Genomic DNA, 21,768 nt, shown 5'->3' on the forward strand with positions numbered 1-21,768 from the left:
CCATAATCTAAACTGCCAACCTCTACAGCTTTTTGTTTTATAATATGCTGGCTATATTTTTTACTTCAGCAAATCAACCTAATTGCTAGTACCTGCACATATCTTGTGCATTTTCACTTCATACCCCTTTTTTTTTAAATTGAATATATGTGCATGTTAAGCTCTTAACAGCATTTCTCTGTCCCATTTTCCTCCCTACCCCAGTATACTTTTAAAGCTTACACTATTTCTTGATCTATACATTCTAGATATTGCATATTACTTCCAATTTTCATTGATGGATTTTTCTTCCACCTTCCCCCTAGCCTCTTAAAATAGTAAAATTATCCTTTTTGGTTAAATCAGTATAGATTTTAGTATTGACATTTTCACTGAGTAAATGCTTCCTTCACAACTTTTTATTTCTGCTGGCATTAATCATAGCCTTCCTTTTTCATTTGCTTTTTTATATATCTACCATTAAGTCTTACTACATAATCTAAGTTTCTCAATACATATTGTTTACATAGTCAAATATATTAGATTATCCAACCATTTTCTCCCTTGGAACCTTCTGCTCTCTTGCTCTGGTCGGCACTGTTGGATGTCTCAGCCTATGCACAGCTCTCACCCTGGGACTTCTCTGCATCATGTTCTGAATTACCTCTCCTCTGTGTTGGATCCCCATTTCCTGGATACTTTTTACTCCTTTGCTTTGGTAAAGCACACCCTTTGGTGGCTTACTTTGAGAGTATGGGAAATAAAACCCCTTTTGAGAACTTGCAAATGTGAAAACATGACTGAGTTGAAAGTAATTTTCCTTCAGAATTTTGAAGGTATCACTACATTGTCTTCCAGCTTCCAGTGTTGCTATTAAGCAGTTAGATCTCTATTTTTCCCTAAGGCTTTGCACATGACTTGTTTTTACTCTTTCTCTAAGTTTTTAGAAGTTCCCTTTATTCCTGAGGTTCTGAAATTTCATGGCGATATATCTTGGTGCTTATTCACTGTGCTAGGCACTTAGTGAGTCCTTTCCATCGAGAAATTCAACAATATTTCCTTACTTAGTAACATCACTACTATCTTCCCCATACTTTTTACAACTTGTTAGATGTTGGACCTTCTGGATTCTTCCTTTATCAACCATTCCCTTTTATTTTTGAATGAATGCATCTTTTTGCAAGATTTTCTTAACATTATTTCCAACCTTTCCCCTATCCAATTGGATAGGTAAAATGTCACAACTCAAAATTCAACTACATAAGGATGGATAACATCTCCATCCTATTCAGTTCTCTAGTCCTCCAATTCTCAGTAGGAAACAATTTACTTAATTTCTAAAAACTTGTTTGAAAAAAATTTTTGTTATCTAGTTCTCCCTTTTCATAGTACTGTCTTCAGACACAATATTTTTTGAGAATAATTATAGCTAGCCCCCCTCCCTGAGGTTTTCAAATAACTCCCTACTTTGTCATGGTTTCCTCGGTTTCAATTTTGTTTTGGTCTCTGCCTTTCATGTTCAAAGTTTCCTCAAATGTTTGATAACCATCGGCAGTCTATTCACATTTAAGAGTGAAATACTAAAAAGCTGATTGGAAGCTCTGTCGAGGTACAGGGCTTTTTAACTAACAGGATTCACTGTACGATGATCAAATAGGGTAAAGATGGTTTTTTGTTTTGAGAAAACAAAAAGTATAAGTATTGAAAGGCTTTTTTTCCCCTGCACTTATTCAGCTTGTTTTTGCCTGGTGTGTGCTGATATTCAGAGCCCTACCACTCATACACTTTCACTTAATCCCTCATTTCCAATCTAGCCCCTCACCCCCATCCCCATGTCTGCTCTTGAGTCCAGAGGCTCTAATATCTTTTCCTTAAAGTTCTGAAATTTCATGGGGCTATTTCATTCATTCTACTGGGCACTCATGAGCTGTTAGTCTGAAAAGTCCTGCCTTTTGGGTTTAAGAAAACTTCATAAATATTTCTTTTATAATTTCCTCTCCATTTCTTCAGACTAAATCTCCCATTTCTTGCAGGACAGTTGGGGTAATTACCTGGGTAAACCAGATGAGGTAGAAACCTGGGGGGCCTTTTCTTATACAGATCTTTGATTCTCCTGCACCCACCCCATTCTCAGCCCCAATCCTTATCCCCTTTGCTGAACCTCTTCTGGGTTCAAAAGGGCACACTGGGTTTGCTTCTTGTTAATAACCACCTCAGCAGAGAGAACCCATCTCATTCTGCTCTGTTAAATCAACTTTCACTCTTTGATTTATTTTTCATTTTCCAAAATGTTAATGTCTCTTATTCACTGTGATCACCTCTGGTTTTCCTTATTGAGTCATGTGCCTTTTTTGAAGAATTTCATTACTGGCATTTGAATGGGGTTTTTGAAAAAGACAGACAAAAAACAAAACAAAACAAAACCCCATGTGTTTAGTATACCACATTTAAATGGAAATCCTTTGCTTTGTTTTTAATATCCCCTTCTACCCTTTCCTGCTTTTAGGCCACTCAAGTGTCACAATCCTCTAATCCTTCCCTAATTACTCTTCTGGAAGGAATCTCTTCCTTCTAAAAAGTTCTATAGGCCACCTCTAATCTCTGCTACCCATTAGGTACAAATCAGAGATGCCCTAAAGTTATTTGTATTTAACAGCTCCTAGTAGTCCATGCCTTAACCTTCATATGCCCTCTAGGCACTAGTTCCTACATATGAAAAAGCAGAAACTGAGATTTACTGAACAAGAAAAGTAAATTAAGCCAAATCCTGTTTTTTCACTCTTTAGAAATACTCGGTACTGCCCATTCACACCCTTGAATACAATTCAGTATTCTTTTCCTCCGCTTACTCCTTTTTACCCAACTAAAATGAATAATGGCAACCATTTTCTGTGATGTCCAGGAGGATCACTGGTTACCAGTAACATTTGCCACAGTTTAAGTGTCAATAGGGTAAAGGTTTTAGGACAGCAAAAAAGAGCTTAAAAAGATGAGACAGAAGAGCATGTCTCATAGTTGAAGTTAAAGGGGACAACAGAGCAAAATGGCAAACTCCAGCTTTATCAATGACCAGTTATAGGACCTCTCTGAAATTTAGGTTCTTCATCTGAAAATGGGGATATGACCTATTGTCTACTGTGAAGTTTAAACACATGAAAAGTATTTAGCAAAATGCTTACCATACAGTAAGCCATTTCATAGGATCTTTCTCTGTTCTTAGGATACTCATTGCTGGCTTGGGGTTATATTTGCCTCTGGAGGCAATTTCCCTTCACTGAGACACTGAATATGCTGAAACATAAAGAATTCTAGATTATGAGATTCAAGCCCTTAGCTTTGCTCCTCAAGAGTCTTGAGACCTTAAGCAAACTTCCTTATCTTTAAGATGCTGAATATCCCAGTTTCCCTGATAATTGTACTGGATCTATTGCACAAAGCATGGCAGTTGGTCAATGGACTTTACATATGTTTGGATCATCACCCTCTGACAGCAAAGTGTTTGCATTAGGACTTTCTATGGAAATAGGCTCAGGAATACTACTCCAGGACCACAAATTGGTCCACAGAGGCTGGAAAAGAATCTAGGCCTTTCACTACCCTTGAGCCAAGGCAATGGTCAATTAGCAAGGCACCACAGTACCACCTAGTGGCAGTAACACCCTTCCTCTCCCTCTCTCCCAGGTGTTAAGGAAAAGCTGCCAGGTTCAGAACTCTTTGGTCACCTATTTTAAGAGCTGATCAGTCAGAGTTGGAGAGAAACCAAATACATCCCCCTCTTTTTTTTTTTTTTTAATATTAACAAATACAAGCAGCAGAAAGGGCCAGTTGCTCTCTGCTGTTCCCTGAGGGAAAGCCAGAGCACAAAACTATTCCTCTGGGCTTCCTCTAACTGCAGGGCTTGCCTTGCTCCTCTTTAGGCAGAGCTTTGTTCCAGCCCAACTTCCCTTTTCCCAACTCCCCAGTCAGGATGGGAGGCACATGGTTACTGGAGGTGGGAAGAATACTGTAGTTCCAGCCTCTGCTCCTTTAAGTCTCAGCTTGGATGGTGATCACTCATCCTTCTGCAACTAGCCTCCCATTTGCTCTGGTCCAGAAGCCGGGAGGGCTATCAACACACCCATAGGAGCAGGCGGTGTGACTTCAGTCATCTTCAGATGATTCCTCTTCTGCCTCTTTTAGCCACTGGATGAACCTCTGCAGCTGTAAGGAAGCAGAGTGGAAAGCTATTGAGGAAGGGGAATATAACCCTTCTGTTCTCCTTAGCAGATAAACAGCTTGAGCAGCCAGAGTCCCAGGGACCAACCACCCTGGAATCTATGACCAAGAACCAGGGACCAGACAACCATTGTGGTCACAGGAGGGCAGCCTGACTCACCTGTTGGTTCTTGCGCAATTGCTGCCCCTTATCAGTCATATCCCTTTGGCTGAACCAGCTCAGGATTGTTTCCTCAGCCAGGATCTCTAGCTGGTAGAAAGCCATCAGCACCTGCAGAAGGCCAGCAGAGGAGATCTCAGGGACCTCAAAGAACCCAGCAAGATATAATAGATAACAGAGAAAGAGGAAGCGAGATCTTAGCACCTCTTTCCACCAAACTATCAGCTTCCTTTTAAACACCAAGCAGTTGCTTTAAAAATAGACAAGAATGAGCTGTTCACTCTGCTACTGGGATAGGTTTAACTTCTGGAACTTTTGTTTGGTTCCTGGGATAATCACCAAATGGTTGCCTTACTAGCCTGGCTCCAAGCTGTACATCCTAGCAAACAGCATGATAATAGGGGTAGATGGTGCTATTAATCAAACCCCATACTGGATTCATGTCAGCCTGTTTTGTGTCTCTATGAAGGCAGCCAAGGTCTGTTTCAAAGCAAATGCAGGACTAGGGGGCTTGAGGTATTCACCTTGGCCAGGGAAGTACTAAGAGCTTCATGCTCCAGGAAGAAGTCCTCAATGGCTGCCAATGCTTCCAAATGATCAGCTGCACGCTTTATGTAGTTCCTAAAAACAGGACTCCAGGCTTTGAGAAGCTATGGAAGAAAGGAGAAGGGAACTGCAATATATTCCTGAGCATGCACCTAAATCTAGATAGCAAAGAAAGTCAATATCAATAACAGAGGACTATCAGGATATGGGAAAACAAGCGGGAGATGATACAGGCCTGAGGAATCATGTCAGAGGGACTTGGGAGTTGCTGGCAGTCAGGGTTGGTGAAAAAGAAAAGATTTCCCAGAGAAGGTAAAAGGGGGTCAGATGCTACAGGCTGCCTCAACATACCTATTGCCAGCCTAAAGGTTGATCTCATTCTGTGCTAAATCATTTCAGTCAGAGAGTATAAAAGTCTAGGACTATTCTGGATATATCTTTGGGCTGCTCTTGTACCCAATCTATACCCAGAGGCAAGGAGAAAGGAACCACAAGTAACACATATCCCACAGTAAGATATTTAAAGTGAAACACAGCAAGAATGATGATCTGCCACCACCCAATCTCTTGTCTTCAGCCCATCTTTACTCACGGGAAGCAGTAGGGCGCAGTAACGGTTTGGGTCCAGCAGGGAATCCATCTGTTGGAAGGGGAACTCCAGGACCACGTGGCTCAATACCTGCATCACCTCCTTTAGACTTATGTTGTAGGCGTATCTGTGGGAAGACTGGGGTGACACCAGGGCCTTCACTGGCCCTTTCAGCTTGCTTGTAGGACCATGACTTTGACAGGACACTGGGGGAGAAGTCAGATGGAACAACATGCAAGGGGAAGACTTTGGAAGAGGGAAGTCTATGCTGAGGCCAGAACCTAACATTCTCCTTGAATCATCCTAATTCTCTATTAGCCTTGCTCACTTGGGATGTTGAGGGAATCAGTTCCTATCTGGGAAAGAAACAGGAGAGAACCTCTACCTGCCTGGGATTACCCAGCGGACAGGAGCAGAGGGAAGGGCTGCTCTTACTTGAGAGAGTTGATCTCTAGGACTAGATTGTCACAAGAAATGTTCTCCTCCTTGCCCCGCTGTAGTGTTCCCAGGACTTCATTCTGGAATACTAAAATCAAACGAAAAAGTTCATGAGCCAACATCACTCCAGAATGCTTTAAGTTCTCTACTCCTGACCTTATCATTTATTTATTTTAAATATTTATTTATTTTGAGAGAGAGAGAGAGAGAGCACATGAGCAGGGGAGGGACAGAGAGAGAGGGAGAGAATCCCAAGCAGGCTCTGCACTGTTAGCGCAGAGCCCAACGTGGGGCTTGAACTCATAAACTGTGAGATCACGATCTGAGCCGAAATTAAGAGTTGGATGCTTAACCTACTGAGCCCACCCCAGCACCCTACGGGCCTGATTTTATACCAAACCCCTTCTGGGAAAAACACAAGTCTCTGGCTAGTCGATCCAGACAAAGAATGAACTGGAAGTTTTCCTCTTTTGTCCCAGGACCCTGCTCCCCTGGCCACTCACCTTTGAAGTCATCCATCTGTGGGGAGCCCGTTCGGCTGTCTAGCTCCTCAGCATCCATACTCTGCTCACTCTCAGTTTCACTCTCTTCTTCCACATTGATTGTGAGTCCTGAGAACCCATTAAGGGTGAGAAACAAGAAAAGGAAAGAGCCATTGACACAGAGTAATCTATCTACCCTGTCTGAATGAATAAAGTAATAAACAAGTGGTCTAATTCTGAAGTATTCACTCTCCTTCAAAATATTCCGACTTAGGAGTGTGTGTGTGTGTGCGGGGGGGGGGGGGGGGGGGGTGACAGGAATAAGGCCTAGCTCACCCCATAGATTCTGCCGTAGTTCCTCTTCCTCTTCCACATTCATGTCTGCAGCTTTCCAGAGGTAGCCCTGGCCAGCAACTCCAACTTCTGCTGGATTGTAACCTGGAAAAGCATTGATCTTTAGTGAAGGCACAGGAGAAGCACAATCACTCTAGGAGGAAATACTGGTTTTCCCACGGGGCAAAGAGACACACAGATGCCCCACACCTGCTAAGCCTCACACCTTTCAGCTTCACTTTCTCCTTTTCTTGGTTAGCCCCAGAATCGTCACTGAACTGGCCATCGTCCTCATCTTCCTCTGCATCTGGAGGGTGCAAAGAGATCACCGAGCCCTCAGGCAGCGTGATGTCTGGGCCCACTACCACCTAGGGGACCAAAAAAGAGTAGGTGGCACAGATCCATCAGTGTGTTGGGAAAAGGTACATCCTGACAATGAGAGCAACTATTTTTACTAAGCTAAGTAGAAGATAAATGAATCCACTGGATTTGCGCTTTCTCCCCCTGTCTCTGCCCCGTGTGCTCGCGCTCTCTCTCAGAATAAATAGTTTTCAATTAGCAATAATCGTGCCTCGGATAAACCTCATTGGCTACGATACTGCCACTGCACAAAGCTTCTCTCAGAATAAATAAACATTAAAAACAAGGGGGGCTGCCTGGTGGTTCAGTCAGTTAAGCCTCCAACTCTTGATTTCGGCTTGGGTCATGATCTCACATGGGATTGAGTCCTGCGTCCAGCTCTACGCTGACAGTGTGGAGCCTGCTTGGGATTCTCTCTCCCTCTCTCTCTGTCCCTCCCCTACTTGTGTGTGTGCAAGCACACGTGCTCTCTCTCAAAAAAAAAAAGAAAAAAGAAAAAAAAAAAGAATCCACTGGATTGGGACTCTCAATTCAGGCTGGAACATGGGTGGACATAAGGCCCCTCTGGCTCAACATGACCACCAACCACTTTGGGGCTTGTGTGCAGTATGGAGATGGTCTTACCTGGGAAGTAAGGACACAGCGTGGCTTCAGTGTAACTTGTTCCTTGACTTCAGCATTGTCACAGAGCAGAGATTGATGGATCTGTGCTCCAGCAGCCACTCGGACACCCTGCCACAGGTAGGCCTGGTCCAGCACCACGTTATCACCTGGCTCAGGACAGGAAGCATTCCTGGTCACTCAGGGCTCCAGACCAGGGCCATTCCTGGAGGACAGGGCTGACTGATAGCAGCACAACTCCCACCCAGCTCTGATACTGCATCCCTTATTCACCAGAAACACCCTCTCCCCTTCTAAGCTCCAGCCTGAGAATAGAACAGTGTTTACCACGACCATCCTCCACTAGCTCACCCCATTTGCAACAATCACAGACTATATACTGCACTTAAGTACCTGAGAACCTTCAAGATATCTGGGGACCCCTTTGAACTCAAGATCCTTGTTAGAATCATATCCACGTCTAGAAGTAGAACTCAATTTTTCCATCTCTTCTTGTACATTTCAATTTTTAAAAAATATTTTAAGGGGCGCCTGGGTGGCTCAGTCGGTTGAGCATCCGACTTGGAGTCAGGTCATGATCTCCCACTCATGGGTTCGAGCCCCACATCGGGCTCTGTGCTGACAGCTCAGAGCCTGGAGCCTTGCTTCGGATTCTGTGTGTCTCTCTCTTTCTCAAAATAAATAAACATAATAATAAAAAAAATTAAAAAAAAAAAAAAGATTTTAAGTAATCTCTACACCCAATGCAGGGCTTGAACTCACAACCCCGAGATCAAGAGTCCCGTACTCTGTTGACTAAGCCAGCCAGATGCCTGCTCCTCTTCTTGTACATTTTAGAATTCGAATTTTATTGTTGTTCTTTTAAAGGGCCAGTTCCATTAAAAGCATCATATTCCTATAACCAAAGTGACTTACCAAGAAGCAACCAGGTAGTAATGGTAGAGTAAAAAGAATGCTGTACTTAGAATACTCACATTCAAGTCCTAGCACTGCCTCTCATTAGCTTATAACCCTGAGGGAGATAAACCTCTTTGAGCCTGTTTGCTTGGCTATAAACTGAGAATAAATAATACTCACTTCACAAGGTTTTTGTGAGGATAAATGAAACGATGTACGCAAAACCCCTTTGTAAAACTGCAATGCACCAAACAGATGTTATTATTGCATGTTAATTATCCACTTGGTCCTGAATGTGAATAAGGTACTCTGGAATGTGAAGGGTTACCCAATAAGAGGCTCACAGGCCACAAATTAAAGGCCACAAATTTCACATCCCTATTCTGTCCTTTACTAAGGTAGCCACACTAGTTCCTCATTCTCAGGAACGATCCCTCTCTTTCTCTGAAGACATGGGGCTCCCCACGTTCCTCCTCCTAGGGTGACCACTTTGATTTCCCCACCTGTGCTCACCAATGCGGCAGCCAGGGCCAATGACACTGTTGGTAATAGAGCAATTGCTGCCAATGACAGTGCCAGAGCCCAGAAGCACATTTTCCTCCAGGACGCTGCCATGGCCTAGGCTGACTTCAGGCCCTCGGTAAATGTTATGCCGGGAATGAGTGCAGTTCTGGGTTGTGCTGTCAGTGAAGTTTGCCTCTGGCGTGAGTGGGTAGACCCATCGGCGGATGACATCAGCACAGACAGCCGCATACATGTGTAGGTTGGAGACCCGGGCACCATATTCCCTAGTTGTCACGTGCATGTGGATCTGGTTCCCTAGGATCTGAAAGGGGACAAGGAAAGGGCGGTCACCCAAGTAAGTAAGAGAGGAAGAACACAACCAGGTACAATTCTTTCCTAACTTTAAGTTCCCCTCTGCCTTTCAATGTCCTAGCCAAATGGTCAAGATGTTTCTTTGTATATTGCTTCCCTCTCCCCCCGCCCCACCCCCTAGTTCTTTTCCTCACTCGTAAGGCTCAATAAAACACAAAAGAGGACCAAAAATTATCAGCATGGGATAAAATCACAGCCCTCTTCTAAAGAGGCATGGGAACCTTTTCTTACCTCCTCGTTCACTAACAGGCCTCGCACAAAGTCATCTCGAGTTTGGTAGTCAAAGTTGTCTGTAAAGAGTTGAGCCACCTGTGGGGGGGATGTTGGGTGGCGCCATGGTAAGTGCTATTCTCTGGAAGCGAAGATAAGCCTCTAGAGACCTATCAGACCCTATGACAGTTGGACAAGGGCCAGAATCCCAAAAAGGCTCCCAATGGGATCCTGGGGTCAAGATGAAGCACCCGTTTACTGTGGAACTGATAAGAGAAAAAGGGAGAAGAAATATACCCTGGCCTTCTAAAGGAGCAATAACATACCTCAGAGTTTTACTCTTTGGATATGCAGCTCTGGCCCTGAAAAGCTCACCTGAGGAGAGCAGATGCTGATGTGACAGTCCAGTAAATCATAGCGAATCTCTACACCATCTCCACTGCCCTGGAACAAACTCTGTAGGGAGAAGTTACAAGCACTTCAACATGTCTCCTGCTAAAGCCTGTCACTTTCCCATCTCAAGGACCCCAGATACCCACATACCAGAGGAAAAGAAAACCGTCGAAGACCTTGGGTCTTCTGGAAATGGAGAACCCGGTTTGTGGCACTATCCACAGCCACTACCACATTGTCCTCATGGCAACGAGTTGGGTGGCTAGGGGATGACTCTTTGAAGATCATTGTCATCACAGATACATTTTTTTCTAGCTTCCGCCTCAATCTATAAAGGATAGGAAGGAGAGAGCAGCAAAATAGCAGTCTTAGGGCTCTGCTGGTTCCAAACCCTTTGTCCTTACCATCTTCCCATCCTGACCTGTGTTCTTCCAGGGCTTTGGTAATATTGATGTTTGAGATGACATCCCCATACACCAGAAGGAAGTCAGAGCGCACCAAGGCCTTGGCATCAACATCACGGAGAACATCCCCCAGTGATCGATATAATTCTGATGTAATTATTCGAACCACGTTGAGGGATGTAGGGCGGCACCACTTGGATTTCCTAAAGGAAGGCGGATGAGGGGAACGAGCAAATCAAGCATAAAGATTGCGTAGAGCTTCCCTATTTTTCTCCCCCATTCAACATTCACACACCTTCTCTACAGCTTTTCTGGGTTCCTGCCAGCATCCTCTACTTCAAAGAGATTTATGAACTATAATTAATGGTTTCAGCATCCTGTGTCACCACTCTTGTTTTATGGGTTAGAGAAACATAGTTATTTCTTCTCCATACCCTGACACCTGTCCCCAAACATGGATCTGAGTTCAAAATCCTGCTGAGACTTAAGAGTATACAAAGTATCCTGGGAACACACTTTCCATGCCACTTCTCTCCTTGCAAAGTCCAAACCAAATTTAGGAGCTGTCTAAAGGACACCATGCTAATATCCTAGTCTTTATTCCCTAAACTTCCATAAATCCTAAGATTCACTCTTTTTCAAGAAGATTTCACCAAACATTTGTTAAGTGTTTATTTACTACGTGCTTTGTACTAAGCTAGGCACTGTGAATACAAAGATGAGGAAGAGCTCAATATTTAGAAGCTCAGTGGCAAAACAAAGATGTTTCTCTTATGACTTCCATATTGGAGCCTTTAAATAAAAGCAAAATCAACAAGATCAAACTTTATAAATGAGATTTAGAAAAAAATCCAAATGTTATTCTTTAATCTTTGTCACAACTTCAGCTGCTCACCTCCTGATAGGTGAAGAGAATGCCCTTAGTCCTTATGATGGAATCCAAATAGACACATTTTTCCCCCTCATAATTTCTCCTTACTTAGTTACAACCATCCTAAGGAAACTGGAAAAAATGGTGAAATATGGAAAGAAAAGTTGCAGAGTCTTACAGTAAATGTTCCTTGATTTGAGCAGCCTTCCAGCAACAAAAAACAAAGGTTTCCTGTACACCTGTGGCGGTCAGAAATTCCAGAGTGTAGTCAATTAGTGCCACATTGGCCAGGGGCAAGAGGACCTGGAGGGCAGGAGATGAAAAAAGTCTTAATTTTTGAATTCAGAAAGGCCCGCTGGGCACTATTCTTTCCTCCACTTAACCACAATTTTCACTTCCCTACCAGTGTTCCCAAACGCTATCGTTTTACTTTATCTTCTAAAGTTAAAAGTAATCAGGCCCCTACCTTTGATGTTCATGGCATGCTCTAAGCATGAGAACCTTGGATGAGAATGTAACAGCAAGCATGGAATCTGCTTGCCTAGCAACGGACACACAGCTGCTACAGGACAACAGGCCACTCTGGCAAAGGATAATACTAAAAATCAATCTTGGGGCGCCTGGGTGGCGCAGTCGGTTAAGCGTCCGACTTCAGCCAGGTCACGATCTCGCGGTCCGTGAGTTCGAGCCCCGCGTCAGGCTCTGGGCTGATGGCTCGGAGCCTGGAGCCTGTTTCCGATTCTGTGTCTCCCTCTCTCTCTGCCCCTCCCCCGTTCATGCTCTGTCTCTCTGTCCCAAAAATAAATAAAAAACGTTGAAAAAAAAATTTTTAAAAATCAATCTTATCTCCAGAAACGTAAGCAGTGATAAGGCCCTTTCCTCCATAAAATTTCCTTCCAGATCTCTTTCTGGCCATCCCAATCATTTGTCCAAAATGAACAGCCATTAGGTTTTTTGGGAGGTGTGGGAAGTTAGGATTTTTTCTTATCCGAATGCAGCTGTCTTTGAACTAGTGACTGCTGAGTGACCCTGCAATCCCTAAGACTAGCTCAGTCCAATTCCCCCGTATCTAGACAATACGGGGTCTGCTGGCAACCGGCCACTAAACCAGTTCTGTCTTCCTTTTGACAGATGGCACCGTCTGTCATTAAAACCTGGAAAGAAAAAAAGGACACCCTCCGGGATTCAAGACAGCTCTTACTATGGGATCAGACTGTTACCGGTGCTCTTTTTTCAGGCATATGACCTCCCTCTTTGCAGGCAAAAGGAAGTGCTGTTCCCATTCACCTAAGGATCTCTTTTTCCATTGCACGGTTAAAGGCAGCACAGCCTCCTCCTGGGGCACTGAATCCCCGTGTGAAGACTTCTCACAAGCACTACTTCTACATCGAGCCCTATACAAGCCTTTCAAACCTGAGGTGGTCAGCATGAGTGCCCATCTGCCAGAGCACTCCCCACTAGGCAGCCGAAAGGATAACCTGCTGTAGCCCGGCCACCTTCGGGCCCTTTGGCTGCTTCCGCGCGCGGTGCTCACCCGAGGCTGGTCCTTGGAGATGGGGAAGAAGCGGCGATTGAAGCTATCTGCCACCAGAACTGCTTGTAGGGGCGGCGGCGGTTCCTCCTCCGACCCTTTGGCTCCCGCGCCGCTGCCGCTTCCTGGCCCAGGGCCGCTGCGCTTGTTGGCCCGACTAGCCACCGCACCAGGCGACGCCACCACAGTCGCCGCCATCTTCTTCCCTCACGGCCACCGCTTCCGCACGGAAGCTGACACCACTCGGAGTAGGGGACAAAAAGGACCCAGCGCTCGAAACGCGAAGGACCAACGAAAGGAAGGAGGGAGGAGACAAGGAGAGAGCAGTGCGCAGGCGTGTTCCCTAGGCGCCGGCCCCTGGGAGGAGCAAGTCGTGGGCCGCCTTTGGGCTCAGCGGATGGAGGCGCGGGGTGGGGTGGAGTCCTAAGGAGCACAGACCCGAATTGCAGGTATGGTAGGCCTTCTTTTATACACGAACTGGCTGAGATTCTCGAGGGATGATGCGACTTGGGGTCTCTGCTTGATCCATTCGGAATATGTAATCTTCCTCGGCCGGAGCATTTAAAAAATTGCAGTCCTCCATCTACGTTCTAGTCACTTAAATACGACCCAGCACCTTGGGGAGTTCGGAACCCAGTCAAACATCTCCTTCCTCAGGGAACTCACAGTCCACCTAAATAAATACAGAACATGGTATATAGTAGGGAGAATAGTAATTCTGTGGAGCCTTGATGGTGGCCAGCGGACGATACAAGCATTATCTCATTTAATTTTTCACACATCTTATTCGTTCGCTCAACAAACGTTTTTTTGAACACTCAGAGGAGCGAACTTCACCCAGCAGCTACTAAGTGGAAGAACTGGTATTGGAACCCGATCTGTCTGACTTCAGAGTTCCACATCTTTCTGCCAGGTTACGTGAGGATAAAAGTTACTATTTTATGATTTCTTCATTTCTTCATTCATTCGGCCTATCAGCCGAATAGCTGGATATAAGGTTTTTAATGGAGGGGCTCAGGGAGGATGTATGTTTCAAAATTTACTTCTTGAAACCCTACTGTGTCAGAGCGGAGTTGAGGTCGATCTAAGGTTGAGTGGGACTGGAGTTAAAGCTTTGAGGCGGAAGGAACTAAGCAAAGCCCTAGGCTCGAGAGGCAGAGCATGATTGGGGGGAAAGGCGGTGGCTGCAGGGAGAAAACCAGTCCTGCGGAGGAGTCAGACCTTGGGGACGCGGGGGAAGCCAGGCAGCGCTGCTTGGCGGTTATTTGGAAGACTAGTTTTCCAGCAAGGCTCAGCGCCCTTTCTACACAGAACTGTGCGAAATCCATGATCCGCTTATCCGGCAAAGTTTCTGCAAACCTTGTTCTCACCATTGCTGGCCTTGCACGTTGCCATTTGGGGTTCAGAAGGCTTAGATTTGTTGTTTCCACGTGGTCATTGCGGTTTGACTAGAGGTACTCAGGCGCTCCCCTCCTAGGACCACGGAGTCTTTCATTTCTTCCCCATACTGGTTAATGATAGTGCTGAGCAAAAACCATTTCTTAAGGATTTGGGAAAATTTAGGCTGGAGAAGGAAAGGGAGAAGGCATCTCAGTAGAAGTTTTCACTTAAATATATGTGCACTGTAAAGGATGCTATTCTACTGTCCTACAAATCCATGGGCAGAAAGAGGAAAAAAAAGGCTGATTAAATTGGATTAGTGATGTGCAGGTGTTGGAGCAGTGGTGGTGGTAGTGAAGCATATGGAAAGTAGGTCCAATTTTAGGAAAAAAAAATTATTTATTTATTTTGAGAGAGTGTGCACATGCAAGCGAGTGGGGGAGCAGCAGAGAGAGGGGAAGAGAAAGAATCCCAAGCTGGCTCTGAGCTGTCAGTGCAGAGCCCAGCTGGGGGCTTGATCCCATAAACAGTGAGATCATGACCTGAGCCGAAATCAAGAGTCAGACATTTAATGGACTGAGCCACCCAGGCACCCACAATTTTAGAAACTTTTAAATGACTCTTGTGATCTAGGAAAGTGGTGAGTGAAAAGTCTAGAGTCATGAAATTCTGTATACGGATAGCTGGGTATAAGGTTTTTAATGGAGGGGCTCAGGGAGGATGTATGTTTCACAATTTACTCGACTCAGTAACAACAACAACAACAACAACAACAAAAATCCAAACAAAAATGGGTCAAATTTCTTAAATAAACATTTCTCAAAAAAAGATCTACAAATGGCCAATAAAGCACATGAAAATATGCTCAATATCACTAAACAATAGGGAATTACAGGTCAAAAGTACAATGAAATATCACCTCACATCCACTGGGATGGCTACTATCAAAAAAAACAGGAGTGCATGGGTGGCTCAGTCGGTTGGGCATCTAGTTCTTGGTTCGGCTCTGGGTGTGATCTCACAGTTTTGTGGGTTTGAGCCCCGTGTCAGGTTCTGCACTGGTGGTGTGGAGCCTGCTTGGGATTTTCTCTCTTTCCCTCTCTCTCTCTCTCTGCCCTTCCCCCACACTTGCGCTCTGTCTCTCTCAAAATAAATAAATAAACTTTAAAAATATTAAAATAAAACACGGAAAATAACAAGTGTTAGTGAGGAAGTGGAGAAATTGGAATCTTTGTACCCTGTTGGTGAGAATGTAAACCAGTACAGCCACTGTGGAAAAACAGGACAGTGGTTCTTCAAAAAGATTAAACATAGAATTACCATATGATCCAGCAATTCTACTTCTGGATAAATATCCCCAAAAAGTGAAAGCCGGGACTCAGATGTTTGTACACCTATATTCATAGAAGCATTATTCACAATAGCTAAAACATGGAAGCAACCCAAGTGTCCATTGAGGAATAAATGGATGAGCAAAATGTGATATATATGTATAACAGAATATTATTCAGCCTGAAAAAAGGAAGGCTATTTTGACATAAGCTGTAGCATAGATGAACCTTGAGGAATTCTGCTAAGTGAAATAAACCAGTAACAAAAAGACAAATACTGTATGATTCCGTTTATAGGAGGTACCATATTCATATAGACAGATAGTAATACTGTGGTTGCCATGGGCTGGCCAAGAGGAGGAAACGGGGAGTTGTTGTTTAATGTGTACAGAGTTTCAGTTTTATAACACGAAGAGTTCTGTGGATGGAGGGTGGTGATGGTTGCACAACAATGTGAATGTACTTAATGCCACTGAAATGTACAGTTAAAAATGGTTAAAATAGTAAATGTTATGTTATATATATATTTTACCGCAGTAAAAAAAAGTTGAAAAAAAGCTTACTGGAAAGATCCTAAAATCCACAAGTACATAATCACACATACACACAAGCAAAATTAGTGAAAATCCTTTCCCCTATTTCTGTCATCCTGCCCAACCTTGAGAATTATAACCATTATTAATAATTCGGTAGGTAATCTTTCCATTTCTCCCCTAAGTTTATATGTCTAGGTCTAGAGATACATTATATGATTAAACACACAGACACAGACACCCACAAACATACACCATATACATATATTCATACATACATGATATACGTATATTCGCACATACCCAAGCATAGAATTATGTTTAGAGACAGTATGCTATATGATGGTACTCCAGGGTCAGAGAATCTGGGTTCCATTACAGGCTCCAGTCATTTACTAGCTGTTTACCCTTGGGCAGATTACTCATTTTCTCTATGCCTGGACTTCTTCATCTTTGAAATGGGATAATAATAGTATTTACCTCATAAGATTGTTGTGAGGATTAAATGAGATAACATATAAAAAGTTCTCCACCAGGGCATCTGGGTGGCTCAGTCAGTTAAGCATCCAACTTTTGGTTTCAGCTCAGGTCATGATCTTGCCGTTTGTGGTTCTAACCTCACATTGGGCTCTGCACTGACAGTGCGAAGCCTGCTTGGGATTCTCTCTCTTTCTTTCTCTCTGCCCCTCCCCTGCTCTCTCTCCCTCTCTCTCAAAATAAATAAATAAACTTAGAAAAAAAAAGCCCTATACCTATTGTGGTGAGCACTGAGTAATGTATAGAATTGTTGAATCATATTGTACCTTGAAACTAATATAACACTGTATGCTAATTATATTTCAATAAAAATATGAAAGGCCCTTAGAACCCTGTGTGACACACTGTCAATGCAATTTGAATATTTGCTGATGATAATAATACATTTTTGTCTGCAACTTAATTTTTATTTAATATACTGTAGAATGTAGACAAACCTAGCTATTTTCAATGATTCCATAATATTCTGTAGTATGAATATACCATAATTTGCCCAACCATTTCTTTAAATTTTTTTTTTTAAATGTTTATTTGTTATTGAGAGACAGAGTGTGAGCATGGGAGGGGCAGAGAGAGGGGGAGACACAGAATCTGAAGCAGGCTCCAGGCTCCGGGCTGCCTGCACAGAGCCCAATATGGGGCTGGAACTCATAAACCTCTGAGATCATGACCTGAGTCAAAGTCAGACGCTTAACTGACTGAGCCACCCAGGTGCCCTGACATCTTACCCATTTTTAAGTGCACAGTTCAGTAGTGTTAAAGACATACACGTTGGGGTGCCTGGGTGGCTCAGTTGGTTAAGCGTCTGACTTCGGCTCAGGTCACGATCTCGCGGTCCGTGAGTTCGAGCCCCGTGTCGGGCTCTGTGCTAACAGCTCAGAGCCTGGAACCTGCTTCAGATTCTGTGTCTCCCTCTCTCTCTGACCCTCCCCCGTTCATGCTCTGTCACTCTCTGTCTCAAAAATAAATAAACGTTAAAAAAAAAAAATTTTTTTTAAATAAAATTAAAAAAAAAAAAGACATACACGTTGTTGTGCTGCTATCACCACCATCCATCCACAGAACTCTTCTCATGTTGCAGAACTAAAGCTCTGTCCTCATTAAACAATAACTCTTCCTTTCTTTCTCCCCTTAGCTCTGACAGTCACCATTCTACAATTTGTCTCTAAGCATTGACTACCCTAGATACCTATGTAAGTGAAATCATGCAATGTTTGTTCTTTTGTGACTAGTTTATTTCACTTAGTATAACATCTTCTTTTTAAAGATTTTTTTTAAAGTTTATTTTTGAGAGAGACAGAGCGCAAGTGGGGGAGGGGAAGGGAGAGAGGGAGACAAAATCTTGAAGCTGTCAGCACAGAGCCCAAGCGGGGCTTGAACCCACGGACCGAACTGAACTGTGGGATCATGACCTGAGTTGAAATCGGACGCTTAACCGACTGAGTCATCCAGGCGCCCCACTTCGCATAATTATCTTCAAGGCTCATGCCTGTTGTACCATATGTCAGAATTTCCTTCCTTTTTAAGGCTGAATAACATTCCATTGTATGTATACACCATATTTTGTTTATCCATTCATCTTGACACTTAATAGACACTTGGGTTCATTCCCTGTTTTAGCTATTGTGAATAATGCTCCTATGAATATGGGTGTATAAATATCTGTTTGAGTCCTTGCTTTCACTTTTTTTGGGGTATGTATCCAGAAGTGAAATTTCTGGATAATATGATAATTCTGTGTTTAATTTTTTTGAAGAACCGCCTTCCTGTTTTCCCCAGCAGCTGTACCACTTTGCATTCTCACCAACAGTGCACAAGGGTTCTAATTTCTCCACATTCTTACCAACACTTGTTATTTTTTTATAAAGCTTTATTTTATAATCATCATCATAATAAGTATGAAGTGGTATCTCATTGTGGGTTTTTTTTCATTTTTAAAAAGTTTTTATTTATTTTTGAGAGACAGAGAGAGACAGAGCGTGAGCGGGGGAGGAGTAGAGAGAGAGAGAGGGAGTTACAGAATCCGAAGCAGGCTCCAGGCGCCAAGCTATCAGCACAGCTGACCCGGATCCCCACTCAGGGCTTAAACCCATGAGCCCGTGAGATCTTGACCTGAGCTGAAGTCAGACCCTCAACCGACTGAGCCACCCAGGTACCCCTCACTGTGGTTTTGATTTTCATCTCTCTAATAACTAGTGATATTAAGTATCTTTTCACGTGCATAATTATTGGCCATTTGTGTATCTTTTGAGAAATGTCTATATAAGTCCTTTGCCCATTTTTAAATAGTTTTTTTTTTTAAGTTGTAGAAGTTCTTTATATGTTCTGGATATCAATCTCTTATCTGATAATATCAATTGCAAATATTTTCGCCAATTCCATGGGTTGCCTCTTTCCTCTGTTGATAATGTCCTTTGATGTAAGTAAAAGTAAAAACTTTTGATGAAGTCCAACTTATCTATTTTTCTTTTGTTACCTGTACTTTTGGTGTTATATCTAAGAAATCGTTGGCAAAATCCAGTGTCAAGAGGTTTTTCTCCTGTGTTTTCTTTTAACTTTTTTTTTTTTTTTAACGTTTATTTATTTTTGGGACAGAGAGAGACAAGGCATGAACGGGGGAGGGGCAGAGAGAGAGGGAGACACAGAATCGGAAGCAGGCTCCAGGCTCCGAGCCATCAGCCCAGAGCCTGACGCGGGGCTCGAACTCACGGACCATGAGATCGTGACCTGAGCTGAAGTCGGACGCTTAACCGACTGAGCCACCCAGGCGCCCCTTCTTTTAACTTTTAAATGGCACTTTTTTTTTTTTTGTCTTCAGGTTCTACTATAAAGATGTCAAAATAATGGTAGGATCTGTCCCCTGCAGGGTACCCTTGATACATGCACAAGAGCAGGCCATTTCTAGGCAGTGCTAAAGAGGACTTGGGGATTGCATGCATCAGCTGGTGGATTAGAGCACTTCGACAAGAAATCTTAGAGCCTTTTGTGCTTCTCATCTGGGCTCACTTGTGATTTAGTAATCCGAGCTGATTGTTCACTGCCACAAGTGTTGTTTATTTTCTAGTTACTTTTGGATCTGGAGTTGTTCTGAAAGCGTTCTAAATATGTTATAGGATAGCTGAAATGTTTACTGTTCATGTCCTAGCTTGCTAGAAAATGAAAGAATAAAGTTCTGAGTTCTCTCCCATTCTGTTTTCTTTTCTTTCCTGTTTTCTTTTTTCTTTTCTTTTCTTTTCTCTTCTCTTTTCTTTCTTTCTTTTTTTTTCTGGAATCTTCACTATTATCTCCAGTGATAAAACTAGTTTCTATAGGTATAACAATCGTCTTTGTCTTCCAGGATGAGCTGAGGAAGAAATATCTTCTAAACTTTCTATAGCTCAGGCAAAACATGCTGGGATTATTCAAAAGAAACTTCACTCAAAAACTTAAGGGAAGGGGTGCTTGGGTGGCTCAGTTGGTTAAGCATCCGACATCAGCTCGGGTCATGATCTCACAGTTCGTGGGTTCGAGCCCTGAGTCAGGATCTGGGTCAGCTGTGCTGACAGCTCTGAGCCTGGAGCCTGCTTTGGATTCCGTGTCTCCCTCTCTCTCTGCCCCTCCCCCACCTGTTCTCTCTCTCTCTCTCTCTCTCTCTCTCTCTCTCTCTCTCTCTTTCTCTCAAATAAATAAACACTAAAAATTTTTTTTAAAAAACTTAAGAGAAGAAGGGAGACAAAAGGGAAAACAGTCACTAACACACATAATACTCTGCTTGGGCTGAGCCTTAATAAGGTGCTGGAGGGTGGCTTGTGGAGTTGGGCACCACCACCCCCTGGAGGTCATTGCTGTGTTGTGCACCAACCTGTTCTGCAATTATTGTAGACTTACTTAGGTACCTTTTGACAGAGTGTTCCAAAATTGTAAAGAAGGAGGCCAGCCATATCCGCAATGTACTTTGAGCCCAGGACCTGGGCTACTCTGTGACCAGTTTTCTTGAAAACAGCTTGAGCTTTGTGGCTGGGGAGAGAGAGCCATCTCTCTGAGAGTCAATAAGGTACCTGAGACAGCATTGCCAAGAGAAAAAACAAGTATGGCTAACGTATCAGCTTGAACATCTGAGTCTTGAATCCTGATGGAGCAGGGATTATAGGAACAGAGGGACACTATACTTGACCTGCTCTTTATCCAGCCTCCCACAAGGGGACATGTGTGCGTGAGGAGGGGCAGAGCTGTGGTATAAAAGAGAGAAAGTAGGTAGGGTGACCAACTGTCCTTGTCATCCAGGACAATGCCAGTTTTAGCACTGAAAGTCCTGCATCCTGGACTCAAGGAAACTCTCAGTCCTTGGCAAACTGGAATGTTTGGTTACCATAGAGGCAGGTCAGTAGGTGCCAAGAATTTTGTTGGTAACTCCCTCCTAAAGAGTCTACCTGGAGAAATAACCAGAGCTTTCCCAATACCTGGACAAGAAGGGGATCCTGAGTCTGGGGGGCCAGAGGATATTAACAACACTGTGGTGCTTACAGGTGGCAGAACTGCAAAACACCAAAGGAAAAAAATTAAAGGCAGCCAGAGAAATATATATTACCTAAAGGGGAACAGGGGCACCTGAGTGGCTCAGTTGGTTCAGCGTCCGACTTCAACTCAGGTCATGATCTCGAAGTTCGTGAGTTTGAGCCCCATATTGGGCTTGCTGCTGTCAGCCTGTTGGAGCAAAGACTGCTTCTGATCCTCAGTCCCCTTCTCTCTGCTCCTCCTCCGCTTGTGCTCTCCCAAAAATGAATAAATATTTAAAAAAAAATAAAAGGGAATAAAAATTAGATTGACTTCACTAGAGCAAAAATGCAAGCCAGGGGCGCCTGGGTGGCTCAGTTGGTTGAGCATCCGACTTTTGCTGAGGTCATGATCACACAGTTTGTGAGTTCAAGCCCATTGAGACCCATGTCAGCTCTGGCTGACAGCCCAGAGCCTGGATCCTGGAGCCTGCTTTGGATTCTTCATCTCCCTCTCTCTCTACCCCTCCCCCTCTTGCACTCTGTCTCTGTCTTTCTCTCTCTCAAAAATAAATAAACATTAAAAAATTATTTTAAAAAATGGAAGCCA

The 21,768-nt window shown here is 43.6% G+C and overlaps 1 protein-coding gene, 1 long non-coding RNA gene and 1 pseudogene across 3 annotated transcripts in view; 1 reads left to right on the plus strand and 2 right to left on the minus strand.

The window, feature by feature from the left end:
* Window positions 1–1,823: 1,823 nt before the first annotated feature.
* EIF2B5 (eukaryotic translation initiation factor 2B subunit epsilon) lies at window positions 1,824–13,175 on the minus strand. The gene is made up of 16 exons (XM_042956226.1): window positions 12,909–13,175; window positions 11,553–11,677; window positions 10,521–10,706; window positions 10,250–10,427; window positions 10,082–10,162; window positions 9,728–9,805; window positions 9,134–9,446; window positions 7,727–7,872; window positions 6,969–7,110; window positions 6,746–6,847; window positions 6,431–6,538; window positions 5,925–6,015; window positions 5,493–5,616; window positions 4,879–5,004; window positions 4,355–4,465; window positions 1,824–4,179 (listed from the first exon to the last, which is right to left on the minus strand). Exons 1-16 carry the CDS (start codon window positions 13,101–13,103, stop codon window positions 4,120–4,122), a joined length of 2,166 nt encoding a protein of 721 aa, XP_042812160.1. The 5' UTR covers window positions 13,104–13,175; the 3' UTR covers window positions 1,824–4,119.
* LOC122230917 lies at window positions 7,273–7,358 on the minus strand (annotated as a pseudogene).
* The window catches only part of LOC102948633, a 58,283-nt gene continuing 49,534 nt past the window's right edge, over window positions 13,020–21,768 (plus strand). Inside the window, exons 1-2 of one of the 2 annotated variants that reach the window (XR_006207432.1) lie at window positions 13,020–13,354; window positions 17,822–17,879. This is a non-coding gene — a long non-coding RNA (uncharacterized LOC102948633). The remainder of the gene's footprint in view (window positions 13,355–17,821; window positions 17,880–21,768) is intronic. The other variant, XR_006207433.1, reaches the window with a different exon arrangement.

This window comes from Panthera tigris, chromosome C2 (assembly GCF_018350195.1).
Source record: "Panthera tigris isolate Pti1 chromosome C2, P.tigris_Pti1_mat1.1, whole genome shotgun sequence".
Lineage (NCBI taxonomy): Eukaryota > Metazoa > Chordata > Mammalia > Carnivora > Felidae > Panthera > Panthera tigris.

What these genes read in the sequence shown, in the direction of transcription:
- EIF2B5 (XM_042956226.1), bottom strand. Translation starts at nt 13,103, where the DNA reads ATGGCGGCGACTGTGGTGGCGTCGCCTGGTGCGGTGGCTAGTCGGGCC. An exon ending in AAAGCCCTGGAAGAACACAG is followed by an intron (nt 10,428 to 10,520) that starts GTCAGGATGGGA and finishes TATCCTTTATAG; the next exon opens with ATTGAGGCGGAAGCTAGAAA. An exon ending in ACTACGGCAGAATCTATGGG is followed by an intron (nt 6,539 to 6,745) that starts GTGAGCTAGGCC and finishes ATGGGTTCTCAG; the next exon opens with GACTCACAATCAATGTGGAA.